Raw genomic sequence first — 10,736 nt, 5'->3', positions numbered from 1 at the left:
GATGCATTTTAAAACCGTGAGACTGACGGTGATACGTAACGAGCTAAAAAAGACAATGTTACAAAAATATTCAATTCTTTATCATCAGTATGAAAAACAAAAACAAAAACAAAGCATATCACATGTTGACGAAGCTATTAATTGGAGACATAAAAGTATTATCTAACCCTAGTTGGATGAAGATAAAAAAGAGGGCACCCATAACAAGAAGCGATTAAATAAACGAGCAAGAGTAGACCTTATAGAATATAACTTAGTGGAGCCATCATCCACAACTCAAAAATTGAAATAACTTTAGTCCTATCCTAAATTCAATGACTTTAATTTTAGTATTATCGAAAAAACGAGGAGCACAAAACGACTCTATTGTGTACACGGGGATTGTTATCGACAACAAAAACAGCATAATAGGAGACATTTATTATGGTTTGTAAGGTACGTAAAATACACATAAGAAGGGGAAGATGCATGGGTTTTGGTTGCAAGAAATAATGGAGGAGCAAAGGTATATATTATTGATGAGTTTGTTTGAGGCAGAGGCAGAGGCAGCCGCAGTTTGACATGCAGTGGTGGTTTTCAATTTTCACGCACTCCAATGGACCAATTATTGGACCCATAACACATATGGCTCACCCTGAAATTATTATTAAAACCAAGCAGCAGCAATATGGAACTCTCTCTTTCTCTGCATACAAATATGGTGCCATGGCGTGCGTGATACTCACTCACTTACTCATCCTTACTTTATTATACCCACTTTCTTCCAACTTTTGAGGTTGACCATCGTTTCTATTATCTGCATTGGCTCGTTACGTATTGTCGTACGACTCAGGGTTTTAAAACATGTTTGTTAGGAATAGGTTATTCCCCTCTCCAACCGACGCGGTATTTCACTGATACACCACCAATGTCTGGCTATGATATCATTTGTAACTGTCTAAGCCTACCGCTAGTAGATATTGTCTGCTTTAGCCCGTTACATATAACCGTTAGCTTCACGGGTTTGAAACGTGTCTATTAGGGAGAGATTTTCACATTCTTATAAGGAATGCTTCGTTCCCCTATCCAACCCGGCTGTTACAAGATTCATATTAAAATTTGAAATCTAGATACAACACTTCATTGCCTCGATATTCTCCTACATCCCTTACAACATGTCCACGTTACCTTCTTGTTGCTTCTAAGAGTGAAGAATACTATCCCTATAGATTATACACAAGTCGTTTCAGCATATTTTGTCTTCACTCACATACTTCCGAAAAAATTTCCTAGTGGCCCATTCATAAGAACTCTAAAACCACTCCAAACGAAACATGCATACATTTTTAGTGGCTCATTCATAAGAACTCTAAAACCACGCGTATTTTGGTTCAGACTATTTGAAACCCTAATACCAATTCCAATTAATATATATTCATAGCAACCATTAATACAATTAGTGGATTAAAATAGATATTTTATAGAAAACCCAAAAAAAGTATCAAAAATTATCTAAAATAATTATATCCATCCATAACATTGCATGAATCTTCCCAGCAGTGTCCTCTTTTGTGGACAGCTGTGAAGAACTAAGTCCTCAGCTTATTTAATTAACACTTTTAAGAACAGTGTATTATATGTTAATTAAATAATTCCCATTTGCTGTTCTTTTATTCTAATTGTAATTATGTGTACGAATTAAATAAATACTTGATATGGTTTCAGCCATGCATTGCTTCCTTCGCTTGAAACTAAGAATTTGCAGACACCCTTTACGTAGACAAATGGAAATGGAGATGGAAGATGATGAACAACACATAATCAATCAATAATTCTTTTTAAAGCTTTTGTTTTTCGAGATACCCTAATTTAAGTTTCTTGAAAAAACCCGAGATCAGTAGGCCATCCAACTTTCGAGGACGAAATGATAACGATAATTACGATCGAAAAGAAAAAAAAAAAAGAGGAGTTGTAAGTGTCAAGATTATGTGTTTTGTAAGACAAAGTTTTGATTAGATATTTCTTTTATTCTCCCAACAAAAGCTGTTGTATTTGTTGTAGAAACAGCAAACATGTCGTGTAATATGATCGCCACATGCAATGCAATGCAAGAAGAGAGTTTAATATATTTGTTGATGGTAATGGGACCGATGGCTATCGAGGGCTAATATATGTAGTACGTGAATGAACTAAGACTATATCTAAATGAGAGCGATCCTAAGAATAGAATAATTAAGAAAGAATTAAGAGAATTTAAAGCTATTATTCCTTTCAATTTTAGTAACGTCTTAATAATTTTTCCTAAGAAGCATTTGAGTGAGGACAAAGTAGGAACTAATATTGGTATGTGGGATAGTTTTTAGTCTTAGAAGTTAGAAGTAAGTGACGTGACCATGTCACAAGCAATGTAGGAGAATATCGAAGCCATCAAGTGTCGAATTTGAAGACTTTGAGACAAACCCACTTGAGGACAGAGGAATCCCATGTTGCATGACATGCTAATAATTCTTTTGAGAAGCATGTGAAGGAGGACAAAGTACGAACTAGTATTAGTCTGTGGGGATAGTTTTTCGTCTTAGAAGTTAGAAGTAAATAATGTGATCATGTCACAAGAAATGTAGAAGAATATCGAGGCTATCAGGCGTCAAATTTGAAGATTTTGAGACAAACCCACTTGAGGACAGAGGAATCCCATGTTGCATGACGTGCTAATAATTCTTTTGAGAAGCATGTGAATGAGGACAAAGTACTAACTAGTGTTGGTCTGTGGGATAGTTTTCACTCTTAGAAGTTAGAAGTAAGTAACGTGACCATGTCACAAGAAATGTAGGAGAATATCGAGGCCATCAAGTATCAAATTTGAAGATTTTGAGACAAACCCACTTGAGGACAGAGGAATCCCATATTGCATGACGTGCTAATAATGCTTCTAAGAAGCATGTGAATGAAGACAAAGTACGAACCAATGTTGGTCTGTGGGGATACTTTTTACTCTTAGAATTGAAGTAAGTAACGTGAACCATGCCACAATCAGAGTCATCAGGTGTCAAATTCGAAGATTTGAGACAAACCCACCTGAGGGACAGAGGAATCTAGCCGATTATTGTTGATATTATTTATAATTGGCTTTTGTTATGGGGTTTCCTTGTCACTTGGTAAGGAGACTAAGGGTAAAAAGAAGTAAGCTTTTTAATGTTTTGGATGGTTTCGTGAAAGGGAAAGGCACCATTGAAGAAAGGGGAATCTATGGTTGAATGAGGAGTTGGAATGCACTTAAAAGGAGGGAGTTTATATATATATAATGTGCATAAGGAAGGAGGGGAAAAAAGAAGAGAAGATAAAGAAAAAGACATGGGTTTTGGTGTTGGAATCGAGACACAAACATGGCTCCAAAGCTTATTTAAAAACATCGTCTCTTTTGGACGTGGAAAGATGGAGTCCACTTGGATTGATACCCATCATTGTTGCAACCTAATTTAACCCTAAAATCACTCTCTAAACTACTCAATTATTGGTGTTGTGCATGTGAAACACTATAACCATCTAATCAATTACGAACCTATGCATTACACATGTAGAGAGATCGTACACGTAGAACGTTTCCATTATGATATTCGATCTAATATACAAAAGTTGAACTTATTCAATTGTATCATTTAGATGTTAGGATTTTGTTAGCAACCAATTTGAACATAGTTCAATGAATAAGATATTGATTATCTTTTATAGTTTCACTTTTATTGTCGATGATAGTACAATTGCAAAGTTTCTCTTTTTATGGTAATGTTGGTGTTTTTATTTTGCTCATTGGGGAGGTTGGCTTTCGGGAAAGCTACTCTTGCTAGCCAAAAAGAGCTTTATACAATAAAAATGGATATTTTATAATGAATAGAGCTATCCCAACAAGAACACGTAGACACTAGCAAGAGACGTTTTGACAACCATTATCTACTCAATTATTATCGTATGTTATAGGGTTAGTTAAACACTATCGATACGAGCGTCAAGGAATGTTACAACAACAATCGTTCGAGATCGAAATAGACTAAACCGAGCCTATAAAAGGATTTGTATTTTAGATTAAAAAAACAAGAAAAAAACCTAATGGGTTGGAGGCATTATGGACCAGTGAATGGGAGGTGGGTGCGTGATGGGTCCGATATGTCAAGCCCCCACCAGAATTCACATGGACACCCACGTGACCCAGATGCCACTGCAACGGGGAACAACGTCACTGTGGTTATGTGCTCATTGCTCATTGGTTACTCAGCTTCAGTCACCCTCAGCGAGGCCATATTAGGATTGAGACAGATGTTGATTCAACTACAATTATATAAATTTATATAAATAAATACGTTTCAATGGTTCACAATTTCTTTATTCGATATCAATATCAAAAGATTTTACATATATTTTCGAGCGAAACTCGATACAATTCTACCACAGATTTCACTCTAATATCACTTTCAACAGGGTTACGTTATGACTCTAATATTGTCTTTTGTTTTAGGATGAAAGTCCCACATCGGTTAATTTAGAGAATGATCGTGGGTTTATAATCAAAGAATACTCTCTTCATTGGATAAAGTAAATCTATGAAAACTTATACTCAAAATGGATAATATCATATCATTGTGAAGAGTCGTGTTCATCTACCATCTATTAATCTTTACGGGTCAATAATGGTATGATATTATTCTATTTAAATAAATATGTTTGGGTTTAGAAGAATATCATACCAAATTTGGGGGTTACCCATCCAAGAAGTCACATTCAATGGTACAAAAAGGCCCTAGCTGTTTTGATTTTGATAGGATATATTGTTCTTTCACTAATTCTATTCTTTTTTTTTTTTTTTGTAAGTGTTTGTAATACGTGTTTGGTACGAGTTTCGTTTGGGTGCGAAGTATTTTAGTGGACTAGAAGCGTTACATCTTATACACTAAAAATCCGTTTGAGGCAAGACATGAAGTTATTAAACGTGGAGTATTTAGTCCATTCGAAATGCATGGATATCTTTAAATCTAATAGTGAGATATCACCTCTCAACTATTTTTATTTGAGACATACACAGATATTGTAATAACCTAAGTTCTCGATTCAAAATCTACATAGTCAGGTTACCTACTCGTGGATTCTTAAGAGTGAAGACCATCCCCACAGACCAATACAAGTCATTCTAAGAGCATTCTTTGTCTTCATTCACATGCATCCCAAAAAAATTCCTACGAGGTTCACCCAATATAGAATTGTTCCAAGTAAAGCACGCTTAACTATTAAGTTTTTATAACTAATACCAAAAAAAAAAGTTGCACCTTATCGATATAAGGAGTAACTTTAATTTTCTTTTAAGTTTTTCTTAGTCATTCTATCCTAAAGGTCACTCTCAAATGTGGTCTCAGTTCCTTCATTCAAGATCTCAGTTCATTTATAATCTATGTATTAGATTGTATCGACTCATGTCTAAGATTCAGATCAAAATCTGAAATTCAGATACGAGACACCTGATGGTTTTGATATTCCTCTAAATCTCATGCAACATGGTTATGTTACGTACTTCACGTTTTGAACGGTAGAGACTATCTCTGCATACCAATATATGTTCTTTCAGGATATTTTGTTTTTACAAGAAAATTTTTCAAGAGGTAACTCAATATAAAATTGCATGCTTAACTATAGAGTTCCTATGAACGAACCACCAGAAAATTTTACCTGATTGATTGAAAAAAAATTATTGGAAATATATAATTCCAAGTGTCCAATTTTTAAGTTAACACTAATGGAATCAAATAAAGTTAAGGGTCTAAAAAAAAAGTCACATTTTAATGAAAATAAAAATTTAATAAGTAGTTTTTTAATTAAAAAAATTTATATTATGCTTTTAGAATGGAATAATTTAATCTAAAGAAGGGGAAAGCTTTTGCAAACAAACCCATGTGCAAACTACATCACTTCATTACTCTTCACATATATTATTTCATATATATATATTATTGTTCTCTCTTTTTTTAAAATTATTATATATTTATTATATTATCTAATTAATTATTATTATTATTTTTTGAAATTATTCATAAAAAATATTTTTTATTTTTAAAATTCGGAAAAAAATATGAAACAGAGTGCTTTCATGTCCATAAAGAATGAGGCCCAATGATTTGCAAAATGGAGTTCAGGTAGTGGTCGTAATTGGGCTTGGACAAAATCAAAACTATTGTGGCGGCCCATATCTTTTGTTCACTCAATTTATATTTGGGCCTATCAAAATTTATTATTTGGGCCCACTAGATAAATAGAAATTGATAAATGAATTTTCTATAAAAATTAAAATTAAAAAATAACAGTAAAAACTCACTCGTTTGTAATCAATATCAATTTATTTTTATAAATTCATTATTTTTTAAAAAAACGACCAACTTCAAAATTTTTAATAAAATAAGACCAAAATGTTTTTTTTTTTTTTTTAAATTGATTAGAAATGAATTTTAAAAATAATAAATTAAATTTATAATTTAAAAAATGTATAGGTGTTGCTGAACAATACCAGCATAGCTGTATGTTGGTTGAAACAAAATGTCAACGGACATCCTGAACGTGGTGTCCTCACTGTCCCCTCCTGAGATGTTCCGTCCCATGACGCAGCGCTGACATTCCGATTATCATTCCGATTCTCCCGCTCACCCTCCCTTCATTTCCCTAATTTCAAACCCAAAAGTTTTGGAATTTACGAAGCATAACAAAACCCCATTTCAATTCAAGTTCTCGTTTTCCTTGTTCCCTCACCATTCAATCGGATTCTGTCCGAATTCCTCGTGATTTTGCAGCTCTTTTCCATAATAATTTCTGGGTTTTTTTTTCTTTTTTCGTTTCTTTTCAACCCTTTTCGAGAAACTCAGAGAGGGGCTAGAAAACAGAGGCTCTGTTTTGGGGGAAGGAAACAGAGGGCTCTGTTTTGAGGTAGCCACTCTAGGGGGAGAGATGCAAGTCAGCTCCTGGGGTTATGCCCTTTGTTGTTGTGTATGTTCTTCGTTACTATGAGAAAATTTTCAGTTTTCAAATGATGGGTCTGTAACTTTTTGATACTCGACACGATTGGAGTTTGGGGTGTGGTTTTCAAAATGGATAATGAATTTTCGGACAAGAAATCTAGCTGTGGTTTTTTGAAAGCTGTGTTTGGTCGGCGTGGATTTTGGACAAGAAGAAGCGCCTCAAATGCTTCGTTTTCGTCTGGGAATTCAGACAATAACTTCGTTAAAACGCCGAGCAGTCCGAATTCGAAGCGCCGGCGTGGGAGCTCCGATGAGGCAGAGTCGAAACCAGCGAGTAAGGTGAATCCGAACCAGCCGAGACAACAGAGGGCGGTGTATTCGAATCAGCAGAGAGGAGTTCCGATGAACAAGCAGAATGAAGGGTGTAAGACAGCGGCACCGCCGAGCAGAGTGGCGGCGGCCGGGCATGGATATGTGGACCAAGGAAGAAAGGTGCCGAAGGACGCCATTGGGATCTCTGGCGAACTCGAGATCATGATCGCTGATCACCAACAATCTAAGGGGACTAATGGGTCGCTTGTTCGAGCCTCCTCCAGCAATGTCATGATCTTTGGAAATTTGGGTAACATTATCCATTACATTTAATCAAATTAGCCTATAAGATTGATGCAAGTTAGAAGTTCATTGAAGTTCGATTCTTTTAAGGATGAATGCCACTGCTTTCACAGGTAACTTAAGACAAGGAGCTAGCGGAGATGGAAATGCATACAATGTGGTTGATTATGTGCCTAAAACAGCAAGAGAAGAGACTCCAATAAGAAATGGGAAACACCAAAATGGTGGGATGAGGAATGTAGCCAAGGGTCAGCCGAGGCATGCCGAACAATCGAGTTCGCTTTGTCGAGCATTGTCGACTCGAATGGATCCCGAGCAATTGAAAATCATGGGGAATGAAGATTACAAGAATGGAAGATTTGCAGAAGCCTTAGCTTTATATGAAGCTGCAATTGCGATCGACCCGAACAAGGCGTCGTACCGAAGCAATAAAAGTGCAGCTTTAACAGCACTTGGCATGCTTCTTGATGCAGTTTTCGAGTGCAGAGAAGCCATTTCGATCGAACCGCATTACCATCGAGCTCATCGTCGACTTGCTACATTGTATCTTAGGTATTGGAAACAATCCTTGTCTAAGATTTGGATATCGGAACGTCTTCGGCGTCGTCGAAACTAAAATATGTACATTGTTGTTTAACTGAGAATACAGATTAGGAGAAGCAGAAAAGGCAATGTATCATTACAAACAATCAGGACCAGAGGCTGATCAAGAGGACTTAGCAAAAGCCAAGGCTGTTCAAGCTCATTTGAACAAATGCACCGAAGCACGACGACTCCGAGATTGGAACACCGTGATTAAGGAGACCGACTTTGCGATAGAATCCGGGGCAGATTCCGCTCCGCAGGTGCTTAGTTTTTAGTTATTTAAGATTCTGTTTTAAAATGGTTCATTTAGTAATTGAATCATGTGGATTGTTTGCAAAAGATATTTGCTTTGCAAGCTGAGGCGTTTTTGAAGCTTCACAAGCACCAAGATGCTGATGAAGCTATATCAAGAGGTCCAACCTTTGAAGTGGATGCCTGTACTAAGTTCCTTGGTCCTGTTGGCAATGCCAATTTACTACTCATTCGAGCTCAGGTCGACTTGGCTGCAGGCAGGTTCGTGTTGATATTACTGCCAATTTGAGCATAACTCAACACTTTAGAGATGGTTCTGAAGATGATGTGTGACTGCAGATTCGATGATGCACTGGAGGCAGTACAGCAGGCTGCTCGGCTTGACTCGAACAACAGAGAGACTAATGTAGTGATGAGGCGAGCTCGAGCGGTTGCTGCTGCTCGATCAAATGGCAATGAGTTATTCAAAGCATCCAGATTCTCTGAGGCATGTCTTGCATATGGTCAGGGACTTGAGCATGATCCATACAATGCTGTGCTGCTGTGTAACCGAGCTGCTTGCAGGTCCAAACTTGGACAGTTTGAGAAAGCAGTTGAAGATTGCAATGCAGCGCTTAACGTTCGCCCGTCGTATGGCAAGGCTAGACTGCGGCGAGCCGATTGCAATGGGAAGGTACCTTATATTCTTCCTCCTATTCACTGCTAGCTTCTCAGGCTTCCCCTCAAGGTTTTTAAAATGTGTCTATTAGGGTGAGGTTTCCACACCTTTATAAAGAGTGTTTCATTCTCCTCCACAACCGACGTGGGATCTCACAATCCACCCCCCTTCGGGGCCCAACGTCCTTGTTGGCACTTGTTCCTTTCTCCAATCGATATGCGATCTCACAGTCCACTCGCCTTTGGAGCCTAGTGTCCTTACTGGCACACCACCTCGTGTCCACCCTTTTGATGCTCAACCTCCACTCTGGCACTGTTGAGGATTATTGGGAGTGAGTCCACGTTGGTTAATTTAGTGGAAGATCCTGGGTTTATTGGTATGAGGCCTTTTGGGAAAACCCAAACCAAAGCCATGAGAGCTTATACTCGAAGTGGACAATATTATACCATTGTGGAGATCCGATTCCTAACATGGTATCAGAGTCATGCCCTAAACTTAGCCATGTCAATTGAATCCTCAAATGTCAAACAAAGAATTGTGAGCCTCGAAGGTATAGTCAAAAGAGACTAAAATGTCGAACAAAAGGTGTACTTTGTTTGAGGGCTCCAAAGAAAGGAGTCGAGCCTCAATTAAGGAGAGGCTATTCGAGAGCTCCATAAGCCTCAGGGGAGGCTTATAGTGTACTTTGTTCAAGGGGAGGATTGTTAAGGTTATTGGGAGTGAGTCCCACATTCGTTAATTTAGTGGAAGATCATAGGTTTATTGGTATGAAGCCTTTTGGAGAAACCTAAAACAAAGCCACGAAAGCTTATACTCGAGTATGGCTGTGATAGGCGATTATAATAAACCCCTCATTCCCATGTTTATGGATCATATAAGTTCTTGTAATGTGATGTCATACAGTTGGGAAAATGGGAAGCTTCAATAAATGACTACGAGATCTTGCTAGGAGAAAGTCCCAACGACGAGGAGGTCGGTGAAGCGCTCGCCAAAGCTCGGATGGCAAGCTTAAAGTAAAGCGGACCAAATTAATATACACAACCATGCATGGATGAGGCGCAAGCCTTGTGTAGATGCTACAAAAGGAGGCCAGCATTGTGGGGAAGAGGCACCATGAGCTCAAAAGTTATGTGAAAGGAAGCCACATTATAATGGATGTTATGAGATGAAATTAATCAGCAGAAGTTGGTGGCTTAGGATCTGGCTTTCCTCAAACTTATAGGACTCTACAAGTAGTTTTCGCTATTCTTTTTAAGTTTGATACGAGCGTTCATTTCTTTTCTTTTCTTTTCTTTTCTTTTCTTCGCGAGTACTCGTGTTTAAAAGAGTTTGTATTCTTCATTTTTTTAAACTTTTAACTTCTTAATTGAGAACATATAAACAATATACATCTTATATTCAACTTGACTCTATGACCACTCGATTCAGAGAATGGACCTATTAGACGTAACCATATGAGGCTAATGGACACTAACCGACACTGCCTTAACAGAGTTCTTGCTTGGTTCATTTGGTTGCTGGCGGGCTACGTGCTCATTATCCTTACTGTTCTCTCTGTTAGGGCCCTAGTCCCTATATCCTTTTTGATCTCTCTTGACCAATGCTCTGACTTCCCTCTGATCTGTCATTGCCCAACCTTTCTTTCTCAGTGGAGAACT

The 10,736-nt window shown here is 37.5% G+C and overlaps 1 protein-coding gene across 1 annotated transcript; it reads left to right on the top strand.

Annotated features, from left to right (window-relative positions):
- The first annotated feature begins 6,551 nt into the window (after positions 1-6,551).
- LOC111810628 (inactive TPR repeat-containing thioredoxin TTL3) lies at positions 6,552-10,457 on the top strand. Its single transcript, XM_087117175.1, has 6 exons — positions 6,552-7,590; positions 7,697-8,135; positions 8,233-8,428; positions 8,509-8,681; positions 8,760-9,093; positions 9,982-10,457. The coding sequence occupies exons 1-6, from the start codon at positions 7,098-7,100 to the stop codon at positions 10,093-10,095; spliced, it is 1,749 nt and encodes a 582-aa protein (XP_086973301.1). The 5' UTR covers positions 6,552-7,097; the 3' UTR covers positions 10,096-10,457.
- Positions 10,458-10,736: the final 279 nt, after the last annotated feature.

This window comes from Cucurbita pepo, chromosome 14 (assembly GCF_057944985.1).
Source record: "Cucurbita pepo subsp. pepo isolate OVF chromosome 14, ASM5794498v1, whole genome shotgun sequence".
NCBI classification, from domain to species: domain Eukaryota; kingdom Viridiplantae; phylum Streptophyta; class Magnoliopsida; order Cucurbitales; family Cucurbitaceae; genus Cucurbita; species Cucurbita pepo.
Note: the sequence above shows the minus strand (reverse complement) of the source record. Positions and strands in the feature narration are given on the sequence as shown.

Coding starts and splice junctions, on each gene's coding strand:
- LOC111810628 (XM_087117175.1), top strand. CDS start 7,098: ATGGATAATGAATTTTCGGACAAGAAATCTAGCTGTGGTTTTTTGAAA. Junction 8,429..8,508: donor GGGCAGATTCCGCTCCGCAG/GTGCTTAGTTTT, acceptor TGTTTGCAAAAG/ATATTTGCTTTGCAAGCTGA. Junction 9,094..9,981: donor GAGCCGATTGCAATGGGAAG/GTACCTTATATT, acceptor GATGTCATACAG/TTGGGAAAATGGGAAGCTTC.